Source organism: Cetorhinus maximus, chromosome 2, assembly GCF_964194155.1.
Source record: "Cetorhinus maximus chromosome 2, sCetMax3.hap1.1, whole genome shotgun sequence".
In the NCBI taxonomy this organism is placed as follows: Eukaryota; Metazoa; Chordata; class Chondrichthyes; order Lamniformes; family Cetorhinidae; genus Cetorhinus; species Cetorhinus maximus.
In genome coordinates this window covers 89,064,414-89,089,583 of record NC_135880.1, presented here as the reverse complement: position 1 = coordinate 89,089,583, position 25,170 = coordinate 89,064,414, and the positions used below count along the sequence as shown (strand labels likewise).

Here is a 25,170-nt window from a genome sequence, read left to right as displayed (position 1 = left end):
GTTAAAGATTTATAAAATACTTCATTCTAGGCTTCACATTCCATACTGCAACAGGCATACGTTATTCCTGCCGCTTCAGCTGGAGCTGCTGTCAAAATGCCATTTGGTGAGGTGAGCCAACAATACAACCTACCTATGAGGTGCATATTCATTTACTGGGGTGCAGGGAAGGCACTTGGCTCTCATATCTTGTGCTTTTCAAACTTCTAACACCTCAACACTTCACTGCTTGTCACGCAAGGCAGTATGTAACAGAAAGGAGCAAACTCAAACTGAGAGAGGACCCCCAATTTTGGGCCTTTAAATTAATCTGAACAAGCTGTGTTTACCAACTTCAAGTGTAAGAACATGCAAGGAGTAGAGGATGATGAAGTTAGAGACCTCCACAAAGCTCAGGACTAGTGCCCTCCTTTTCTTGTCACTCTTTCGTCTCACTGATATACCCACCACACAGTCAAGCAATCAGCTGCATGCATTCTTCCAGCACACCAGCCCATGGCTCATTTATTAGTTAACCTTTATTGAAAGGGCAGGGGTCTTTGCATTCAGAATTCAACATATGTTCCTCTTTGTCAAACACAAGAAGAAGCATCAGGGCATAGAACTTAATATCCACATACTCTCCTCGCATGTACTGAATGAAATTTGATTATGTTTTATTTCATTCAGATGAGGTGATAAACCAAGGCCCTGTTTGCTTTCTCAAGTGGACATAAAATATCCCATAGCACTATTTCAAAGAAGAGCAGGGGAGTTATCCCTGATGTTCTGGTCAATCTTTATCCCTCGATCAACATCACAAACAACAGAATATCTGGTCATTATCACTGCTGTTTGTGGGTGCTTGCAGTGTGTGCAGATTGGCTTGGCTGCCTACATTACAACAGTGAGTACACTTCAAAAGTATTTAATTGACTATAAAGTGCTTTGGGGTGTCCTGGTGTCATGAAAGACATAATGTAAATACAAGGCTTTTTTTATTACGTCCAAAGGGATAAGGTATCAGCAGATTAATGGACTAGCATTCAAGGTGTTTGAGTGAATGTAGAGACCAACCTGAAACAGCATTTCAGATGTCTGGAAGATCAAGCAGCATCCTACTATATAACCGTGTCAAAATCTCTGGTAGCTGCAAGGATCTTATTGTACCTTTGTTCAATTAGTCTTTATGGTTGTCTCAATAATGTGAGCCAAGGCTGAAGAGGGTAACTTTAGTCTCCCTGGATTCTCCTTTTAGTAGCCCATGCATTCAAGAATTTCATAAGGTGAAAACATCACGACTGCTGCATGGGAAGCTGGGATGCACCTCAATGATTCTATTTTGCTGGTCACAGACCACCTGTATATTGATTGAGTGGAAATGCTTGCAGTTTGTGCCAGGTCTCATGTAGTAGCTTGGCATGAGTCTGAAGGAAGGTTCAAGGCTGTGGTGATGTTGACTGTTCCCAGCAATGCCCTTCCAAAATAAGGTGGCCTGGACATTACTTTGGAACAGATGTCACAATTCTGTTTCAGCTGCCCTGGTGAAGTGTAATCTGCAAAGCAGTTTTCCCTGGCCATTCCTAGGTACGTGCGTCTATATATGTAGACACAGCTGTGTGGATAAGGAAAAGTAGGAAAATCTGTCTCTCAAGAGTCTACAATTCTATCCTCGTTTTCCTCCTCCAACTAACACAAAAAGACAGTTGTGCCCATTACAACTGAAATCCAAAAATCTGCTTGCAATAATGATAAATCCTGCTGGTAAGAATTTGGACAAAAGCCTAGAAAAATATACAAAATACCAACTATGCTGAACATTCCAACTGTCACAAAGCTAAAGTTCAAGTCGACATTCATATATGCTCCAAGAAAGTTCCTTCCTTTTTAAATAACAAATTCCACAGGCCAAAGTACTTTTGAACTGGGTTGCCTGTTTTACACCAATGATCTGAGGACACAGTGCAAAAATGTCTGGAAATTGTGGTTGTACGAATTATATTATTAAAATGAAGCTTTCACTCATTTTTAGTGAAAGCACTATTGACCGACCCAAAACATTGACCCGAAGATGCTGAATGAAACACAATGTGCCAAGATCTGCCAACTATGATTTCTTTCTGGATTTCCAGCCCTTGATTGCTGATTCTCCACTGGTGCCAACGCCCACCCAGAATGGAAAATTCACCCTATTATAAATCTGTTTAAAATGCTATGAGGAAATCCATGTTTTATGGTCAAATTTGTATTATGAGATCCTCTACGTAGAGTGTAACTGTTCAAGTGAAGCATGTCTATGATGTGTCCTACCCCTGCTTGAAAATTAACAATACAGTACTTTTTAAACAGGGGAGAAGGACTTCTGCAATGTTAAAATAGCTGTTACTAAGACGTTGCAGCATAGCACATGGACCTGTGTGCTGGAACTTCTGTAAGATTCTTAGATTGCCCAGATATAGGGTTTTTAAAATATGTGGCTCATTGCCTGTGATGCCCATTTTTGTCTACAGATTCATATCAGTGTGAGTTATTCTGAGTCCGCTGCAATGCTAAGGCTCTAGTTTCAGCTCCCCAGCACTTGCTACAGATTTCCGATCTGAACAGGACAAAAATGTAAACTGGCACGTTCTCAGTCACGAGGTTGTTGCTCAGTGAATGTCATGCCTTGTGCTCCACACAGACCTTTGTTTTGACCTCTGGACGGAATCGCCCCGGGTTTGCACTAAATGTGGTAGCAGGCGGGTAAAACTGTGTATTACCCGCCGGCCACAATGGCGGCAGCTCAAGCCGTATTGTCTCAAACCCACCGTGTCAATTATGCATTCCCGGGAAATACGCCGTTTCAATGGCAGGTGGGCTCCAATTCACCCGCCACGCCGTCACCTTGCTGCTTCATCACGCTGGCGCCACATTTAAAGTACAGCCGCTCGCATACCTCTCCGTGCTTCCAGCCCAGGACTGCTGCAAATAAGACATGGCCCCGAAAGGCAAGAAGACTGCAGCCCCCAAGTTTAGGGATGCATCCCTCGAGCGCTTTTTGGATGCTGTGGAGGCCCATTTTGATGTCCTCTACCCCTGCTCTGGCTGCAGGAGGGGCAGCAGCATTGCTACACTGGCTTGGTCGGCGATGGCAGTGGTGATCAGTGCCAATGCTGCACAGAAGAGGTTGGTCATCCATTGCAGACAGAGGATGAATGATTTCATCCGTACTGCCAGGGTAAGGTGACCATCTCCTCACTCTAAACTCACACATTCAAGCCCATCACACATTCACTGGGATCTCACTCACTGCCAGCTCAAGGGACATCACTACTCACTCTTTCACACACACTCTCACATCTCTTCTGGCCTCATCTGCTCTGGAGACTGCCTCCTCAGTCCTCACCATCTTGAGGCCACTTGCAGAGATCAACTTGTGTCCCCACACAAACCCTGGGATACCCCCCTTCCTCAGTACTGCCCTCACCCTGAAGCCTCTTCCCTTGCCTGAGGCCACTTCTCCCCCTTACCCCAAGCAAGCCCAAGCCCTGTTGGCGTACAAAGCCAAACCTGCCTTACAGCTGGTCTGGTAGGTAGAGACCTCCCCGTGAGCCCCCCTAAAAGTGATGCGGTGTTGTCTGCAAAGCCTGGTGCTGATGACTGCGAGTGCTGCTTGACGTAAGATAGGCAAACAAACCTCGAAGTCCCAAGTGAACTGCAGCTTGCCAGGTCACATTACTTATGTGCAGTTGTGAAATACATCGGCGTGCAATCAAGCCGACATGCGCGGATGATCCAGCGGGGGGGGCATGAGTCCGGCAGGCTGACCTTATAATGATATGCAGATGTATTACAACGTGCGCAAGTGTCCAAGTTCCAGCTGGGAACAGCAAGTCCGGCCAATACTGCCCCATCCAGCCACCTGCATGGGAGATTTCAACAGCGACCACACAGTGGGGTTACTCAGCACCAGGCAGTGATGGTGAACAGCTCCTAGAGTGGGCCTCCAGATACAATTTCACCCTGAAAAACGATCCCGAGCAATGAGGAACTTCTATTCAGCCAGATGGGGTTGCAATTACTCATTTGTACTGTGCTGGGTCAGTTCCCTTGATGGTCACCCCAACCAGCACAGTTTCTAGTCCTGGATGACTTCCCACACAGTCAACACAGGTCATTGCTCATTCACACTGCCTTTGCCTTCTAGTCATCAACGGCGCAAAGAAGATGTGATGGAACTTCCATAAAGCAGATAGGTAAAATTCACCATTGTAGCTATACCTATTCATAATACACCTGTGGAAGAATCATATAGGTGCTCTTATGGTGCCATTCACAAAGCTGCTTGCATAGCCATCCCTCGTGGTTACCGATCCATTTACATTCCATGCCTTGATGCAGAGAGTACAGCACTCCTAAAGGAATATGAATCTCTGATGACCCTGATGTAGTAGACCACCTCATCGAATCTCACCATGCTGCACTTCACAGCACATGGGAGAAAACGGCAGTAGAGCATATTTTCACTCATTCCAGTCAGAAGTTCTGGAGCCTGATTCACTGTCTTGGAGCAGTCCAAACATCACCTACATTAAATCACCCAACGGTCACCCTGAACCAAGCACCCAGTCATCTGCTCCATGTAGCAAGGGCACCATTGGAAAATAAAACACAACACTTAAAACAAACTGAAGAAACAACACCAGCAACATGCAGAACATGGCAGTCCTGATCCGTTCAAGATCACAGAACTGGAGAAAGCACAAAGGGATCTGAAATGTGGCAAAGCAGTGGGATAAGACAACATTGCAGCAGAATCCCTGAAACAACTCAGCCCCTATATTCGTGTCTGACTGACTCAGTTCTACACAAGAATCATTAGCTTAAACTCACTCCTAAAGGTGTGGTGAATGGTAAAAATCATTGTCATTCTAAGGCCTGGAAAAAATCTCACATCGACAGCCAGCTATCGACCAATTTCACTACTTTTTGTGTGTCTTATCCTGCAACGCATATCTCTGGAAGTAGAGACCATCCTTAATATCGACCAAGCTGGTTTCCGTAAGCGGTACAACACACGTGATCAAGTTCTGGCACTCACTTTCTACATTGAAAATGGCTTCCAAAAGAAGCTGACAACAGGCATAGTGCTACTGGATCCCACAGCTGCCTATGATACAGTGTGGCACACTGGCTTGCTCTTAAAGCTGTCCAGAACACTTCCAACCTGGGTCAGGACAGTTGTTGAAACACTCCTCTGCAACAGACGATTCACATTCCACCTTGGGCAAGGGAGAAGTACATGGTGAAGACAGGCCAATAGACTACCACAAGGCTCAGTGCGATAGCCCCAATCCTGTTCAAAGCAGAAACAAATGACTGGCCAACAACCACGTCCTGTAAGCTCATCTGTGCTGCTGACATTTGTTATGCCATCCAAGCTCCATCCTTTTGCACTCTGTACCAGATTCTTAACAAAGACGTTAAAAGGCTGATGGACTACTGTAGCACATGGTGTCTTACATTCAATCCCTCTAAAATCATATCCAGTGAATTCACAGGATCACAGGGGGCAGCATTTTCCGGTCGGTGAGCGGGGGAGGGGCAGGCATCCCGACGTCACCGCACGTCACTTAGATTTTCAGTTCAGCGGGTGCACAGCCGAGTCGGCTGCGTGCCCACCGATCAGTCAAAGGCCTATTAAGGCCTGTTAAAAACTAATTAAAACAGTTAAATGAACTGCCCGTCCAATCTTAAGGTTGGTGGACAGGCGAAGAACCCAGGCGGCCATCGCATTTTTCATAAAACCTCATCCACAGGCAGGATGAGGTTTCATGAAGTGTTTTAAATTCAATAAAAATTATTTAAAAAATTCATTGACATGTCCCAGCTCATGTGACACTGTCACAAGAGGGGGCATGCTTTAAAAGTTTTTTTTAATCGTTTATTTAAATTTAAAAATCTTAAACTAATCTCCTGAGGCAGCTCCGTGCCTCAGGGAGATTTCTGTGCTCTTTTGCACATATGCGTGAAGGAGTGCAGGCCCCAACTCAGGGAATCCCCCCCCGCTGCCCGCACGGGGGGTGCTCAGCACTTCCGGGCGAGCGTCATGCTGGGGTGGACCTTAATTGGCCTGCCCACGTAAAATGGCGACGCGGACCTGATCAGGGGCGCCGATCGGGTTCGTGCTCACTCCCGCCTGCCCCCGCACAACCCCCCCAACGGGGGGGAAAATTCAGCCCAGAATTTTGATGGCACAGAGGAGGCCGTTTGGCCCATTGTGTCTGCACCAGCTCTCCAAATGAGCATTATGACCTAGTGCCATTGCCTTCCTTTTCCCCGAACTCCTGCACATTGTTTCTATTCAAATAATCATCTAATGCCTTCTTGAATGCTTCGATTGAACCTGCCTCCACCACACTTCCAGGCAGTGCATTCCAGACCCGAACCACTCGTTGTGTGAAAAGGTTTTCCTCACGTCACATTTGCTTCATTTGCAAATCACTTTAAATCTGATCCCTCTCGTTCTTGATCCTTTTACAAGCATGAACAGGTTCTCCCTATCTACTCTGTCCAGCCCCCTCATGAATTCCACCTCCACAATGTCAGTGCCAAAAAAGAATTGCAAATCTACATGGATGGCCAGAGACTAAAGCATGATCCCAACCCAACATAGTTGGGAGTGACTCTAATTAGGACTTTGTCCATCCGGGAACATTTGAAGTAAACAAGATCAGAAACAACCTACTAACCAAATCTTCTGGATCTACCTGGGGTGCTGCTGCCACAACACTCTGGACATCAGCACTTGCCCTTTCATACTTTGCAGCAGAGTACTATGCACCTGCCTGACAAAGGTCATCACCCACACATCTTGTTGACGCTCAGCTGAATACAACAATGCACATCATAACTGGAACTCTCTGGTCAACGCTCCTCCCCTGGCTTCCTGTGCTTGCACACATCACTCCGCTACACATCTGTTGACTGACAAAAACCCACAAGCTGTTTGAAACTATCCATGTTGCACCTCACTTTCCACTCCATGATGACCTGTTTAACCCACCTACTGCCCGCCTTCCATCTCGGTGCCCCATATGGAGCACCCTCCCTGAGCAAGGTCTACCAGCAGACACTCTTTGGATCAAGGAATAGGAAGCACAGGAAGTCACTAACAAGTCCCTTGTGACGAACCCCATCTGTCAAATGGCAGGCTTTGGACTGCCACAGCAACAGTGGTCCTTGCTAAATAGGTTCAGGTCAGGTCAGGGCCCCTGTGCAGCTAATCTCTACCACTAGGACCTCAGTACAAACCCCTTATGAACTTGTAGAGAGAAACAAACAATGCTGCACATTACCGAGGAGTGTTTCCTCTACAGACTAAGTGGCGGGCTAATCACAAACTCAGCAAATGAGGAAGCTATCCTTTGGCTTTGGGGTTTGCATTCGCTAAATAATAAAATAAAATAAGCAATGTTGACTCATTGTTCTCATAAACAAAAATGAGTAACTTATTTGTTTTGTAAGAAGAAATAATATTGAAGAGAAAATATGATGCCTTTATTTCCACAATTGTGTGAATATGAGTCACATTGAATGACTGGTTCACCTGGAGAACTAAGACTTGAACCTACGACCAACCTGTAGGGGCATTAAAAGTGCTTTCATCATCATCAGGAAATTTAGACCTGCACTCACAGAGAACTTGGACCTGCACCAGTCATCAACAAAGATCTGATCACAGTACACATACCTAAATGAAATTCAGATTAAAATAAAATTAGTTACGATGCAGAAAAAATTGCAGTGATAAGAGAGAGCATTGTTCAACCATGAAAAGGCCTAAAGCAGGTAACTGCTATACCTTACTTACTTAAATGGTTTTTCCCCTGTATGTGTTCGAATGTGATTGTTCAATGTTGTAGCTCCAGCAAAGGCACGTCCACAGTACCCACATTTAAAAGGTCTGTCACTGGAGTGGGTTACAACGTGATTCCTCAATTCTGAAGGCTGGGAGAATGACTGAGAACAGTGTCCACATTGGTAGGGCCTAGAAAACAACCAAATATACTCTCTATCATTTATTAAATTAAACAAAATTGTTTTTATTACACTAAATTAGAGATATGTTTTTATTTATAAAATTTTCAGTGTTATTCAATGATGAATTCCTCCCTTATATTCAGCTTCTGCCCATTTGCTGTTCTTGTGTTTCATATTTATAACCTGAGTTCTCTAACTGGACAAATAACTGGAATTACATACAATCGCCACAGAATTAAAATTAAGCTGTGACATTCCTCTCTCTCACACAGTTAGCTGATTGCTGGCATCATGAGTTGTCAAATCATGTGATTAGATCATAGGTGAGGTACAGATAGCTTTGCCCTCCCCGCTAACATTAACTAGAAATAGTGAATTAGATATTTTAAAGAGTAAGGTTCTCCAAGTGACATAATAGTGCAAACATTGAGCTACCAGTTTGCAATAGGATGCAAGTTCAGATTTACTCTGCTAAAATTTCCAGTCTCAACTTTCTCCCAACAAAAGAACTAGAAAGTAGTGTGAGATTCCTCACTCATCTGTTACATCCAGCTCCCACTCCCTGGCTTACAGCATTAAATAGGGGCTTGAGATAAGGTCACGTGGCCTCCCTCTCACCTTAATTTTGCTCCTCCTAAGAAATTACCTTACTATCACCACTCTCAACTCCTCCACTGTTTCTAAGTTGTCAGGCGACTTGTCTGATATCGAGTGCTGGATGAGCAGAGATTTGCACCAACTAAATACGGAGAAGACCAAAGATTTTAGGGACCCTCCCACCCGGTGGGATATTACAGTCCTGCCGAACTGAATGGAGATTTAAATGGCTTGCCGCATTCGCCGAGGAGAAACATGCCGTAAATTCCTGGCCATTGTCTTCGGTCCCCTCCAAAAACTCTGTTCCCAAGTGACTAACCCTGGAGACTATCTGAAGGTAAACCAGACTATTCACAACCTTGGTATCACATTTGACCCTGAGATGAGCTTCCGATCACATATCCACACCATAGTTAAGGCCACCTCCACATAATCCAACTCCGACTCTGCCTCAGTTTATCTGCTACTGAAACCCTCATCCATAACTTTGTTACCTCTAGACCTGACTATTCAAATGCTCTCCTGGCTAACCTTCTACCCTCCGTAAACTTGAGGCCATCCAAAGCCCTGCTGCCCATGTCCTAACTCACAATAAGTCCCATTCAACCATCATCTCTGTGCTCGCTGAACTACACTGGCACCCAGTTAACCAATGCCTCAATTTTAAAATTCTCATCAAGATACAAGCAGAATAATGTGGACGCTGGAAATCTGAAACAAAAACAGAAAACACTGGAAAAACTTAGCAGGTCTGACAGCATCTGTGGAGAGAGAAACAGAGTTGATATTTTGAGTCCATATGACTCTTCTTCAGAGCTACAGAGACATAGAAATGTGTTTACATTTATACTGTTTAAGGGGGGGTGGAGCAGGTGAAGCCGGATAGAAGGCCAGCGATAGGTGGGAGCAAAGGAGAGATTGACAAAGATGTCATGAACAAAAGGACAAAGGGAGTGTTAATGGTAGTGGTAAGGGCTAAAAAAGGTGCTGATAGTGGCTTTAAGGTAAGAAAGGAAAATGTGATAATAGCAGGACAAGGGTAAGCACTCTGAAAAGAACAACATGAACAAGTGACAGGTGGCCCTTGTGGGGGTGGGGTGGGGGGAGGGGATGGTGGTGGAGGGAAAAAAGGGATCGAAAATGGGATAAAAAGGGGGGATAAAAAGAGGGGGATAAAACAATGAATGAATGAATGAAAATAATAATGAATAAAAATAAGTGGATAAAAAATAAAAATGAATATTGAAAAATACAAAAGGGGTGTAGATAGAGAAGAGAGTTCATGGTCTGAAGTTGTTGAACTCAATGTTAAGTCTGGAAGGCTGTAAAGTGTCTAATTGGAAGATGAGGTGCTGTTCCTCCTGCGTTGGGCTTCACTGGAACAATGCAGCAGGCCAAGGACGGACATGTGGGCATGAGAGCAGGATGGTGTGTTCGTTAGGTGAAAATGCTTAGCTTGGTGTCTGGTTAAAGTCTATGGGTTGTTGTTGCCTTAGTGGAGATTAATTTGGTAATTTGTTAAAAGTTATGATAGTAGTCATTTGTAGCCATGTGATTATGTTTAATTCATTGTAAGTTAATAAATGTCTCATTTAGTTTGATATAAAAACCTTTCAAGAACTGGTGGTCTTATTCCTGAATTTAGAGCTGCAACTCAAACATACCAATTGAAGATATAGGTTATGACAGTTGCTTAAAGTTTCCCTCTTGGATTTTAAATAACAGCCTTTACCAACTGCTGTGTCATAACAATTTCAACACTCCAGCCTGCTCTCATGCCCACATGTCCGTCCTTGGCCTGCTGCAATGTTCCAGTGAAGCCCAACACAAACTGGAGGAACAGCACCTCATCTTCCGACTAGGCAATTTACAGCCTTCCGGACTTAACATTGAGTTCAATAACTTCAGACCATGAACTCCCTCCTCTATCTACACCCCTTTTGTATTCCTTTTTTCAATATTCATTTTTATTTTTATCCACTTATTTTTATTCATTATTATTTTCATTCATTCATTCATTGTTTTATCCCCCTTCTTCTTATCCCCTCCCTTTTGATCCCATTTTCGAACCCTTTTTTTCCTTCCACCACCGTCCCCTTCCCCACCCCACCCCCACAAGGGCCATCTGTTACTTGTTCATGTTGTTCTTTTCAGAGTGCTTACCCTTGTCCTGCTATTATCACATTCTGCTTTTTCACCTTAAAGCTACTATTTTTTTTTAGCTCTTACCACTAACATTAACACTCCCTTTGTCCTTTTGTTCTTGACATCTTTGTCAATCTCTACTTTTCCCCCACCTATCGCTGGCCTTCTATCCAGCTTCACCTGCTCCACCCCCCTTAAACTGTATAAATTTCATCACATTTCTACTTCTCTGTAGCTCTGAAGAAGTGTCATACATACTCAAATCGTCAATTCTATTTCTCTCCACAGATGCTGTCAGACCTGCTGAGTTTTTTCAGTATTTTCTGTTTTGTTTAAGATTCTCATCCTTGTTTTCAAATCCCTCCATGTCTGCACTCCACCCTATCTCTATAATCTCCTCCATTCCCAAATCGCTCCGAGATGTTTGCACTCCTCCAAATCTGGCCCCTTGAGCATTCCCGATTTTAATTGCCCCACTATTGATGGCCATGCTTTTAGCTGCTAAGACCCTAAACTCTGGAATTCCCTCCCTAAACCTCTCCACCTCTCTACCACTCTTTCCTCCTTTAAGACACTCCTTGAAACCTGCCTTAGGCCAACCTTTTGGTCATCTGGCTTGATATCTCCTTATGTGATTTGGTATCAAATTTTAGTTGATAGCACTCCTATGAAGTGCCTTGGGCATTTCATCATGTTACAGACACTTTATAAATACAAATTTTTGTTGCTGCTGATCTTATGAAATTTTATTTCTTCATGTTATCACTGGAGGGTAACCTTACATTTACAACATTTCAAAACTTTTTTTTACAAAATGTACAGCCAAAAATTAAAAGATAATATATATATAAACATCACATCTGGTTTAGGTGCATTTCAGTAAGGGAGTATTGGTACCCACCCCCACTCAAATTACATGATGCAAGTGGGGTGTTATGATTAACTGTAGGATGTATTATGATTATTTTTTTATTTATTGTATTCTATTGGATTGGCATTGTATATTGCACTGTGCCTATAAAAGTACTTAAGGCAATAAACCACCTCAAGTTGACAGAGTGTCGATGTAAATAGGCAGTGTATACTTTAGAGAACAAGCTTTTGTCACTCTTCTGTAAACCTTGTGGGCCTGAATTACACTCGATATTTGCATAAAACCGGTCATAATTTGGTGAAGATCAAAACTGACAGTGTCTTTCTGGGAGGTCCTAGATCTTCTGACAAACTTTGACAGGCAATATAATGAAATGCAATGTAATATTCAATTGATAATTGAGCGTAACCACGTCATTTTAAAATATGTTTTAATGTCTTGACAAAATCAGAACTGGATTGCAATATTACTTACTTTTTCTCAATACAATATTGCTTGCTATGCTGCGGTACACTTGGATAAGGCCAACAGATGTGACTCAGCATTGTGAGCTCAGGCAGCTTCACATACACCTACATTTATTGATTTGATTCCAAAGGATGTCAGGAATGTGTCTGCATAGTTGATTGCCAGTCTATTTCAACGATGGTAATATTATCCAAAATTGTTATCTATATTGTACACTGTAAATCCTCAACCACTGCAACACTTAATCATATTTTCCTGCGGTACGTTGCCAAAGGGAAGTAGGAGTAATATCCATTATTATTATAATGGTGCCAATTTCATATCATTATCACTATATATTATTAAAAAAAACTTCAAGAATGTGGTACATAAGGGGTTGGCCTGAAAAAACGCATATGTAAAAGAAAAAGTTCAGTCCAAAGCCATCTAACATTGATTTATTTACTCTATCAAGCAGCCGGAGGCTTTCCACTATATCACAGAATTGGAGGATCCTCTTTGTATATATAGAGATATTTAGAAACTAATTCCTATAACATTAAATAAGAATGGTGGAGGCGATGAAGCAGAATCTTCTCTTGGAAGAACTGTCATCTGATAAACTAACTGTTCCAAGCATGAGGCAATATGGCCAAGGTGCAAAATGTATTGAAATATTTTGAGAATATTTTTTGATCATATTTGCCAATATATTTGTAATATAGATTATATTGTGCTCAATACTGAATGAGTAGCTGTGAATTTATCAGGGGAATCAGGCATAAACTAAGGGGCCATAGATTTTACTTGATCTTCGATTTGCTATGGTATTACAATTGACAATTATGAAAAATAGCAAATCAGATGGGAATTGAGAAAAAAAGGACAAATAAGGAAGCTTAAAAATATTTAAACAACATTCAATTCAGTGAGTAAAAATCTGGTTCAGCTAAATCTCAACCACATTTCAAAGCCATAAAATTTGATATTGACAAACTTTCAGACCATTTTTATGCCCTGTGGAATCTGAGGTATCCATAAACATTCATCTTCCATATATATCTTAAAGGGATTATTTCACAGAATCTGTATTAAATTATACCAGTCAGTTTACAGCCAAACATTTAAACATGTTTATGTCTTGTCTTCATTGAGAAAATAATTATTTTTACGTAAAGTTTTGATGGTTGTCCTGAATTCCACGGGCAGAATTTTACGACAGCGGGATTTTACGTTCCCGCTGTTGTCAATGGGATTTATAACGGCCCGCTGCATTTTACGGCCCTGTCACCGCCGAAACGGGGCTGTAAAATTTTGCCCCATGGCTCTACAGTAGTTCTGGAATAATCTGTGAATCTGACATTGGTTAGGAGTATAACAAATTCAGAGTGGCAGTTATGTTCAGTGACAATGTAGTATTCTAAACATTTTATCAGGAAATTAGGACATTTCAGTTTCAAATTCTAAATTAAGATTATTCTTATACAATTATATTTAAACTCACTCTATATAAAGGAGAAACTAAGGAGGGAAATATTTTATGGCATCTGATATGTTATGGTTAAATTAATTCTTCACAGCAAATTAAAGAAACAATTTCGCAGTGAAGGTCAATATAACTGCACCAAAATAATTTACTTTTACAGTAAGTTATAAGAATTAAAGGAATAATTATTTTATATTCATTGAAACAATCCCTTTACAGCAATGAATGATTGACAGCAATATTCCTCAATGTTATTGAGCAGTTATTTCCTTCTGACAGTCCCACTGGATTGATGTTTGTGTATGCATTCAAAAAAACAGTGCTAAGCAAAATTCACAATTCATTACCTACCAGAAGTTAATTAGATCGAGATAGTGCATTGCACATTAGGAATATACAGAGAAGAACAAACTATTTAGGCACTTGAGCCTGTTTCTGTATAATTAGATCATGGCTCATCTGTACCTCAACTCCAGTTATCTGCCTTTGCTCCATATCCCTTAATTCCCTTGCATAACAAAGCCTCCTGATTTCAGCACTGTAAATTTCAGTTGGTGTAGCATCCACAGGCTTTTGAGAGAGAAAGAGAGAGACAGAGAGAGAGTTCCAACTTTTCACTACAACTCCAGGGCTCGAGCACAAAAATCAAGGCTGACACTGCTGTGCAGTACTGAGGGAACGCTCCACTGTTGGAGGTGCCATCTTTCGAATGAGGTGTTAAACCGAAGCCCCATCCGCCTGCTCAGCTGGAGGCGAAAGATCACATGGCACTATTCTGAAGAAAAGGGGAGTTATCCCTGGTGTCCTGCCCAATATTTATCCCTCAATCAACATCACTAAAACAGATTATCTGTTCATTATCATACTACTCTTATATTTGTAGGAGTTTGTTGTGAACAAATTGGCTATTGTGTTTCCTACATTACACGAGTAAATAAACTACAAAAGCACTGAGAGGAACTGAATTTTACCTTTGGCTGGCGTGCCCGATCGGCAGGCCCAGAAGCGTTCAGGAAATGGGCCCCTGAACGCAATCAGCAGCCCACCGCAATTTCACGCTGGCTGGCCAATTAACAGCCAGCCAGTGTGAAAAGCACACTGAAAAGCTCAGTGCTGCAGAGGTGGGGGCAGGAAGAGGGGGGTGCGATGACATTTCCACGGGTGTAGGTGAGTGCTGCAAGAAAGCTCCCTGAAGGCAGACAGCAGCCTCAGGAAGCTGGAGACTTGAAACAGCTCAAATAAATGTTTTAAAAGCGGAATAAAATGTCCATGCATCACAATCAATCACCTGAAAATATACCTGATAAAAGTGCTGCCCACAGATTTTAATTTTTATTGTATTGCAACACGGAAATTTCATTCCATCCTTGGATGAGGTATGATGGAAAATGCAAGTCCGCCTGGCTGATTCGCCCGTCCGCCAACAGTAAGGCTGAATGGGCCGTGAAAAATCGGAGACAATTGCGCCATTAGTGGGTTTAATTGTCTTCTTAAATGTCGGCGGGTGTGCTTCAGACTTTAGTGCACGTCTGCCGAGTGAAATATCGCGCGCGGGGTGGAGGCGTGATTTTGCACCCAATCAGGTCGGGCACGCTCCCGCCCGTGCAACATAAAATTCTGTCCTTAATTTTAGACACCCAATTGTTGGGAAAAGTGCTGTATAAATGCAAGTCTTTGGGCGGAATTTTCCATGCCCGCCGGCATCAGGCGTGTTCAGTGGTGTGAGCAGATAATATGGCGCGATCGGTTTTACGATGGCGTGAAACCAGTTCGTGACCATCCGCTCAGGTCCGCCATCGGACGTCGGGAACCTCATTGGAATACATCAGCATATCGTTATTGGGCCTGCCCACTGGAATCGTCCCTGCCCCACCGCTGGATCGCCCACCCTCATCATTTCACAACAGCACATAAGCGACATGCACTCTGCGGCCTGTACTTTGAGAGGAACTTGGAAGTGGGTACACAGTAACGTTGTGCAGCTCTCGCCAGGGTCACCTATTGGACTTCAAGCTTGAGGGGTGCTGTGGGGGTCAGGGATAAGGGCAGCCCTGCCGTTGAGGTGACTTGTCGGGGGTGGCAAGGGCAGCCCTGCCATTGAGGCAACTTTTGGAGGGGGTACCACGGGCCTGCCTTTGAATATAGTACACAAGCATTTGGGGTGGGGGGGTAGTGTGGGCGAGGGAAGTGGCCACGCATTAGGCAAACCTGTATAAAGTGACCATTCCTCTGCAACTAAGACAGTTCAGATGCAGCCACGTTGATGTGATTGGAGTCGGGTTTCTAGCTTATCTGCCCACTCAAGCAAAGCAGAGGCATCAAAGTGCCACTAAGTGCTCCAGAGCTTTTCACCCCCCAACCCCCACACCCGGCACAGGCTGCAAAGTCATGAGCATTTTAGTGGACTGCAGAACAGTTGAACGACTGCAAATGTTGTACAATCTTGTTGCTAAATCTGGCCATGGAGCAGTCACTGGTGGAGGAGCTCACAGCCCCTTGCAATGTTAGCATCCTGGTTTGGGCCAGTCTCAAGCTAACAGTGCAGCCTTGCAGTGCGGGTTAGGAGAATGCCTGTGCCTGAGCTGAGTGCACAGCATGCAGTCCAATGGGAAAAGCTGCTGGTCAGGTGGAGTGGGGTGGGGCGTGGGTGGGGTTTTGGGCAGTCATGCAGCGCACTAAACTCTGGCCACCCAAGTGGTGGCCAACACTCTCTGGGAAGCATTAAGCGGCCTTCACACTTAACCAGGACAGGTTCTTAGTGCATGCATGCTAGCCACGCGTCTCTCTCTTTCATCCTGCAGGAGGAGAACATCAGGATCATGGAGCCTGGTGAACTAGTGGTATGCCTGATGGCCTCCAGAGCGCAAAGATGAGGAGAGAGCGCAGAGGCAGGAGCAGCAACCTCAGGGAGAAAGGGTAGCTCGGGCTCCTGCACATGCTGCTGAAGAGCTACAGCGAGCCATTGCAGGCTGATGCCTAGTGACACCCAGGGTCTATAGATGCTGCCTTTCATTCCTGCAGATGACTGAGAACCAGTTTCACCTAAGACTGCGAATGTCTAGGGAACCGGTGCTCACATCTGCCACCTGCTGCAGGATTTTGCGCCACGAAGACATGGAAGGCCAGTGGCCGTGAAAGTGACCACGGCACTCAATTTCTTCTCTAGTGGCTCCTTTCAGGGCTCCACAGGTGACCTCTGTGGCCTTCACAAGTCTCCACCCACAAATGCATCCATGAGGTCACGGATGCCATCTTTCTAAGGGCACACAATTTTGTGCATTTCGCCCTGGACCAGGACAGCCAGGATGCAAGAGCGAGTGGATTTGCCCAGATCTCGGGTTTCCCACAGGCTCAGGGTGCGATCGACTGCACTCACATGGCCCTCAGATCTCCGTCACAACACATGGTGAACTTCATCAATTGTAAGGGATTCCATTCGCTGAACGTGCAGCTGGTGTGCAACCACCAGAAACGCATCCTGCAGGCGTGCGCACGGTTTCCAGGGAGTGTGCACGATGTCTACATCCTCAGTCAGTCACAGATCCCTGACGTCTTCCAGGCTCCACAGAAACTGCAGGGTTGGCTCCTCGGGGTCAAGGGCTACCTGCAGGTGCCGTGGCTGATGACACCCGTGCGGCGACCTCAGACTGCAGCAGAGCGACACTATAATGAAATTTATGCTGCAGCTTACAACTTGGTGGAGTAGACCATCAGGGTGCTGAAGATGAGGTTCCGGTGCCTGGACCGGTCTGGTGGAGCCCTGCAATACAATCCACGGAGAGTGTCACGCATTGTCATCATCTGCTGCGCCCTTTACAACCTGGCACTGCAACAGGGAGAGGAGCTGGCTGAGGAGGACGCCGACAGGGATGAGGGTGAGGTGGTCCTCGGAGGCAACAATGATGGGGATGAAGCCCTCGCATGGGTTAGATGAGGCAGGGTTGCTCGGGAGGTCGTCATAGCTGCTAGATTTGAGGAGAATGATGACGACATGCAGTGAGGGGACCCTGTAGATCCTCACATTGCACCTATGAATGTTTGACTCCAGTCTGGCTTATGGCAGTGTGAATATCCTCTGTGAGAATGCTCCTGTCATGGAGATGCAGTAGAGGCTCTAATAGTTGCTCAATTGCAGGAAGATGATGACGACATGCAGTGAGGACACTCCATAGATCTTAACATAGCCTCTGAGAATGTCTGACTCCTGCCTGGCTGAGGGCAGATTGCTTGCACTCTGTGATCAGGGTCATATCATACAGATGCAGCCATGAAACTTTAGAAGCATCTGATCCTTTGTCTACCTTCAGCATCTGAGCCCTTCAGGAGCACAGCATCACTGGTCGCAGATGGTGAAGAGATGGGGCCAGCCCACGTTAAAGGTGCTGAGAGCATACAGAGAGAATGACAGAACTCTGTGGCGCCTGCCGACTACATTTTGGCAGCAATGACCAGCATTGCCGAGGGTCAGGCATCAGTAATGTTTCCAGGGAGTGTGAGGTTGAACCATCACTGTGGTCTGAAGGCTGCACAGAGCACAGGGAAGAGGCCCTGGGCTGAGACACCTGCCTTTATCTTGTGCAGAAAGGTTTCACATCTGAGTGACATGAACACTGCTCATCAGAACAAGGAGCCATAGGCAGGGAGACATTCTTGGGAGTTTATTGGCGATAGTGAACAGTATGCACAAATGATTAACACCCGTGCCTAGGTTGTGCAACTAATTCTTCTTAACTTTCCTAACCCTGCCACTACATCTTGGTGCTCCCCAGACAGCCACAGAGGAGGTTGAGGCAGCCTGCTGACTGTGACATCCTGTCTGTGTTGACTCTAGCGGGCATCCTCTGGAGGGACAAGACTTGGAGAGCCCTGGCCTGCTTTCAGGGTCCTGCTGTGTGTCAGTGGCACCCTCCTTGGCCTGTGGAAATGGAGCATCTGAGGTTACAGGAAGAGAGAATTCGGATGGGCCAGACACTCTCGGAGTCACATGGGTGGATGGCCCCTGAGTTTGCACCAGCTCATCCTCCTTCCTATGGGTGCCCGAGGGCCCCAGGCTGACTCCTGAGGAGAAGGGATAGCTGGAGTGAGATTGGGCTACCCTGAACCCCTCTCACATTCACACTGTTGGAGGCCAACTATGGCGTCAGTGATGGAGTTGAGCTCACGCAGCAGTGCAGGAGTGATGTCCTGGACCAAGGTCTCCATGACGGCCGCCATCCTACCAGTGTTGATCTCACAGAATCACAGAATCACAGGGTGCAGAAGAGGTCCTTCGGCGTTGCATGCCGGCATTATCACCTCAGCGTGAAGGTGGACGGACTCCTCTATCGTGCCTTGCAATCTGAGGGGCGCAGCAGACATCCCTTCCTGATGTTCCCGAGCTTGCCTTTGCAGCTCCAGCAACAGTGACATGACTGAGTCCAGAGGCTCGTCACCTGACTCAGACTCAGCAAATTTCTGGCCTTCAACAGTCCTCTGTCTGCCAGACACCTGGGAAGTCCCTGCCACCAACTGCTGTGGATCAGAGAGTGCGATGTGCTTACCAGATTGTGATCCTGAGGCTACTCTAAGATGGACCTCACCAAGTTGTGTGTCTCTGCGGAGGATGTGTGCGCTGTGACGGGACTTCAAGGAGGGTACCTTCAGATTCCTCTTCCGAGGTGTCTTTGGGGCTTGACTGGAGGCCCTGGGTCATGGATTCTCTTGGCTGTTTCCCAGATGTACCTGCAGAAGCAAGGGCAGATAATTAGTACATGGCAGTGGCCTGTGAAATAGGACACATCACTCACAGCATGGTTGCCTGATGTATTTTGCACTGCTGGACCCTCACTTGATAGAGCATCGTCGACCTCACTGTCAGCACAGGACCGGTCCATATCGTCACTGGCCAGCTGGATGGCTCTGTTTTCAAAGTCAGTGAGGACCTTGATCTCAGGCATTCCTCCACTGGTCTGTCACCTCTCCCTGTTGCTGTGTGCCAGCTTGTCCTGCATGAAGACAGATGAAAAGAGTGTAAGCAGGATGTCTGCCAGGCCAGATGATGAGTATGCCCGGCCTGTGCGGGTGGTGAGTGGTCCCAAGGACAGGATAAGGACAACAAAGTTGTGTGTGAGAGAGTGAATGGCATTGTCCATTGAACTGGCAGTGAGTGACAGCCCTGTGGACGTGTGATGGGTTTGTGTGTGTGTGAGTTGGGAGTGATGAGAAGAGTGACTTACCCTGGTGGAACAAAGGAGATCATTCATCCTCTTGTGGCACTGACTGGCTGTCCTCTTTTGAAGGGCATTGGCACTGACCACTGCTGCCAGCGCTTCCCAAGCCTGGTTGGTGACGCCGCTGACCGTCCTGCGGCCAGAGCGGGGGCATAGGACATCCCAGTGGGACTCCACTGTGTCCAAAAGGTGTTCCAGAGACGCATCGCTGAAGTGGGAGGCTGCAGTCTTTTTGTCTTTTGGGGCCATCCTGTCTTCTGTGCAGCAATCCTGGCCTGGAAACACTGAGATGTGTGTTTGTGGCTGGACTTTAAATATGGCACCCAGCGTGATGCAGCGGCGGGGTGATGGCAGGTGGGCGAATGAGAGCCCGCCTGGCATGGAAACGACATGTTTCCCGGGAGTGCATAAATAATGTGGCGGGTTTGGGACGATACAGCGTGAAAACCCGCCGTTGCAGCTGGTGGGTCTGCTACCGCACTTAGTGCAAATCTGGGACGATTCCACCCTTCATTTCTTTGTGCGAGAAAGTGCTTCCTGATGAAATTCCTAAATGTCCTAATTTCAATTTTAATATTATGCTCCTTGTTCAGGATTCCCATCAGAGGAATTAGTTTATCTGTTCCAACCTATCAAATACCTTTATCGTTTTGAAAACCTCGAAGAGATCACCCCTAACCTCTTAAACTCAAAGGGATGTGAACCATAATTATTCAACCTGTCCTTACAATTTAACTGTTTAATTCCTGCTATTATTCTGGTGAGTTTGGGCTAAATCACCTCCAAGGCTAAATATCCTTCCTTAGGTTTATTGCCCAAAACTACATGCAATATTCCAGATCAGGTCTGACTTGAGCTTTGTACAACTATAGCATGACTTCCCTTAGTATTCCACCGGATAAAGATCAACATTAGCCTTTTTGATTATTTTTGTATATTTGCACAAACTATTAGTGATTTCTGTACATGGACATTTAAATCCCTTTGATCTTCCAGAACTCTTAGCCTCTCTTGGATCTAAAGCAGTTCACTTCACACTTCCCCACATTGAACTCCACCTGACATACTCACTTGATCTGTTTATGTCCCTGCCTGCTCCCATCTGCATAACATACTGTGCCTCCAAATTTAGATATACAACTCTCTCCTTCATCCAAGTCAATAATAAACATTATGAAAAGCTGAAGCCCCAGTACAAGCTCTGGAAAACATCACTTGTCATATCCTGCCAATCAGAGGATGTTCCATTTACCCTACTTTCAGTCTCCTGCCTCCTCAATCAATTTGTCACAAGGTTAACTACAATTCCATGCACTTTCATTATTGCATAATCTCTAATGCAATATCTTATCAAATGTCTTTTGGAAGTCCATATCGATAACACTCATAGATACTCCTCTATCCACCATGCAAGTGGCCTCCTCAAAAAATCCAACTGGACATAACCTCCCCTTCACAAACCCACACTCTCTTTGATCAGTTTATACTTGTCCAAAAGCTCAGTCATTCTGGCTAAATTGAAAGATGAGAGAATTTTTGCAGAGATAAAAGCAAAACTTCATTGTAATATGATAAAAAAAACTTGAACTAAAGACATTTTGTACATCATCTAAACTATGTCAGATTTAAAGGAGCAACATTCCTTAGTTGGCACTCTGGACTGATTAATGTATAGCAATGTGACTAACAGCCTTCTATTAAAACTTAACACACTATTTTATTTTAAATTTCAAATTGCAATGCCTCTACAAACCTTCCAGAGCCTTGGTTGCTTGTTCCTCTCCATGTACACACCACACCACACAATACACATTTCAAAGGCTGACCATAAGGGCCCTGATAAATGCCACTGTTCACTATCATGTCTAGCATATCAACTGATATGGAAGGAAGCAGGAAGGTATAACAAAATTTAAAAATCTGCAAATAAAAGTGATTGACAAAGTTAATCCACACACTGTTCACCATAGTAAAAGATTCAAAGACTAGGGAGCACACGTTAAAAATGAAATATTTGGTCATGAAAGAGGACATCAGATAGAAAGTTCTAACATAAAGGAGAATAGAATTGTGTAATAACTACTGGGTACAATAAATGTATTTATAAAGAGAGAAATGATTGGGGCATTATGGTTATACCTCAGATAGACAGGATTAAGAATTATCCAAAGAGATAGGTTGCTGATCCCTATGGCCTTTTCCTGTTCCTGAAAGTTTTCAGGTTATATTCTGTTCCATGTGTAAAATTAAAGGGAAAGCATTTTACAAAACTATCATTGTAAACCTCCCTGGTGTATCAAAGTATGTTTTCCTTAGCTCTGCACAGGCAGCAAAAAAATCCCATGTTCATAAATCTCACCATAGTATTAGACCATAAGACCATAAGACATAGGAGCAGAAATTAGGCCATTCGGCCCATTGAGCCTGCTCTGCCATTCAATCATGGCTGATAAGTTTCTCAACCCCATTCTCCCGCCTTCTCCCAGTAACCTTTGATCACCTTACCAATCAAGAACCTATCTCCGTCTTAAATACACTCAATGACCTGGCCTCCACAGCCTTCTGTGGCAATGAATTCCATAGATTCACCACTCTGGCTAAAGAAGTTTCTCCTCATCTCTGTTCTGAAAGATCTTCCCTTTACTCTGAGGCTGTGCCCTTGGGTCCTAGTCTCTCCTACTAATGGAAACATCTTCCCCACATCCACTCTATCCAGGCCTTTCAGTATTCTGTAAGTTTCAATCAGATCCCCCCTCATCCTTCTAAACTCCATCGAGTATAGACCCAGAGTCCTCAAACGTTCCTCATATGTTAAGCTTTTCATTCCTGGCATCGTTCTCGTGAACCTCCTGTGGACCCTCTCCAGGGGCAGAACATCCTTCCTGAGATACGGGGCCCAAAATTGCTCACAATATTCTAAATGTGGTCTGACCAGAGCCTTATAAAGCCTCAGCAGCACATCTCTGCTTTTGTATTCTAGTCCTCTCGAAATAAATGCCAACATTGCATTTGCCTTCCTAACTACTGACTCAACCTGCAAGTTAACCTTAAGAGAATCCTGGACTAGGACTCCCAAGTCCCTTTGCACTCCAGATTTCTGAATTCTCTCCCCATTTAGAAAATAGTCTATGCCTCTATTCTTCCTACCAAAGTGCATGACCTTACACTTCTCCATGTTGTATTCCATCTGCCACTTCTTTGCCCATTCTCCTAACCTGTCCAAATCCTTCTGCAGCTTCCCCGCCTCCTCAATACTACCTGTCCCTCCACCTATCTTTGTATCATCTGCAAACTTAGCCAGGATGCCCTCAGTTCCTTCATCTGGATCATTAATGTACAAAGTGAAAAGTTGTGGTCCCAAAACTGACCCCTGCGGAACTCCACTAGTCACTGGCCGCCATCCTGAGAAGGACCCCCTTATCCCCACTCTCTGCCTCCTGCCAGACAGCCAATCTTCTATCCATGCTAGTACCTTGCCTCTAACACCATGGGCTCTTATCTTACTGAGCAGCCTCCTGTGCAGCACCTTGTCAAAGGCCTTCTGGAAGTCCAGGTAGATAACATCCATTGGCTCTCCTTTGTCTAACCTACTCGTTACCTCCTCAAAGAATTCTAACAGATTTGTCAGGCATGACCTCCCCTTGATGAAACCATGCTGACTTTGCCCTATTTTACCATGCACTTCCAAGTATTCTGAAATCTCATCCTTAATAATGGACTCTAAAATCTTACCAACGACCGAGGTCAGGCTAATTGGCCTGTAATTTCCCATCTTTTGCCTCACTCCCTTCTTAAACAGGGGGGTTACATTAGCGATTTTCCAGTCGCCTGGGACCCTCCCTGACTCCAGTGATTCCTGAAAGATCACCACTAACGCATCCTTCAGCTATCTCCTTCAGAACTCTGGGGTGTAATCCATCTGGTCCAGGTGATTTACTCACCTTCAGACCTTTCAGTTTTCCTAGCACCTTCTCCTTGATAATGGCCACCATACTCACCTCTGCCCCCCGACTCTCTTGAACTTTGGGGACGTTACTCGTGTCTTCCACCGTGAAGACTGATGCAAAGTACCTATTCAGTTCCTCCGTCATTCCTTTGCTCATGCCTTTGTTCCCCACTACTACTTCTCCAGCGTCATGTTCCAGCGCCCAATGTCCACTTTTGCCTCTCTCTTACCCTTTATATATCTAAAAAAACTCTTGCAATCTTCTTTTATATTACTGGCTAGTTTACCCTCATATTTAATCTTCTCCCTCCTTATTTCTTTTTTAGTTGTCCTCTGTTGGTCTTTGTAGGCTCCCCAATCCCCGGGTTTCCCACTGCTCTTCGCCGCATTGTATGCTTTCTCTTTAGCTTTTATGCTGTCCCTGACTTCCCTTGTCAGCCATGGTTGCCTCGTCCTCCCTTTAGTATGCTTCTTCTTCCTAGGGATGAATTTTTGCTGTGTCTCCCAAATTACTCCCAGAAACTCCTGCCATTGCTGTTCCACTGTCTTTCCTGCTAGGCTCATCTCCCAGTCAATTCTGGCCAGCTCCTCCCTCATGCCTCTGTAGTTGCCTTTATTCAACTGATTCCAGCTTTTTCCTCTCAAATTGCAGGGTAAATTCTATCATATTATGGTCACTTCCTCCTAAGGGTTCCTTCACCTTAAGCTCCCTTGTCAAATCTGCCTCATTACACATCACTAAATCTAGAATTGTCTGTTCCCTAGTGGGCTCCACCACAAGCTGCTCCAAAAAGCCATCTCGTAGTCATTCCACAAATTCTTTTTCTTGGGATTCACTACCAACCTGATTTTCCCAGTCTACCTGCATATTGAAATACCCCATGATCACTGTAACCTTGCCTTTCTTACACACCTTTTCTATCTCCTGGTGTATCTTGTGCCCCACATCCTGACTACTGTTCGGAGGCCTGTACATCACTCCCATTATGGTTTTTTTACCTTTGCGGTTCCTCAACTCTATCCACACAGATTCTACATCATCTGACTCTATGTCGTTTCTTGCTATTGATTTAATTTCATTTCTTGCTAACAAAGCAACCCCACCCCCTCTGCCAACCTGCTTATCTTTTCGATAGGATGTATATCCTTGTATATTTAGCTCCCAGTCCTGATCCCTTTGCAGCCATGTCTCCGTGATGCCCACCACATCATACCTGCCAATTTCAATCTGCGCCACAAGCTCATTTACCTTATTTCGTATACTGCGTGCATTCAGATATAACATCTTCAGTCCTGTATTTCCCGTTCCCTTTCTCATTATCATCCCTTTATCTGATGTGCTTGAAGTTAGATTCCTAGCCCTTTCCAAACACTCTGTCCTATTTTGTGTTCTGGAGACTTTAATAGCCTCTCCTGGGCTCTCCTTTCTTTTCAGTTTTTTCATAATTTTCCATGAAGTTGAATC

At 44.8% G+C, this 25,170-nt stretch overlaps 1 protein-coding gene across 1 annotated transcript in view; it reads right to left on the bottom strand.

The window, feature by feature from the left end:
• Window positions 1–25,170, bottom strand: part of prdm6 (PR domain containing 6) — a 303,646-nt gene that overhangs the window by 33,056 nt on the left and 245,420 nt on the right. Inside the window, exon 7 of the mRNA XM_078566831.1 lies at window positions 7,832–8,008. Within this exon, the coding sequence (XP_078422957.1) occupies window positions 7,832–8,008 (177 nt within the window). The remainder of the gene's footprint in view (window positions 1–7,831; window positions 8,009–25,170) is intronic.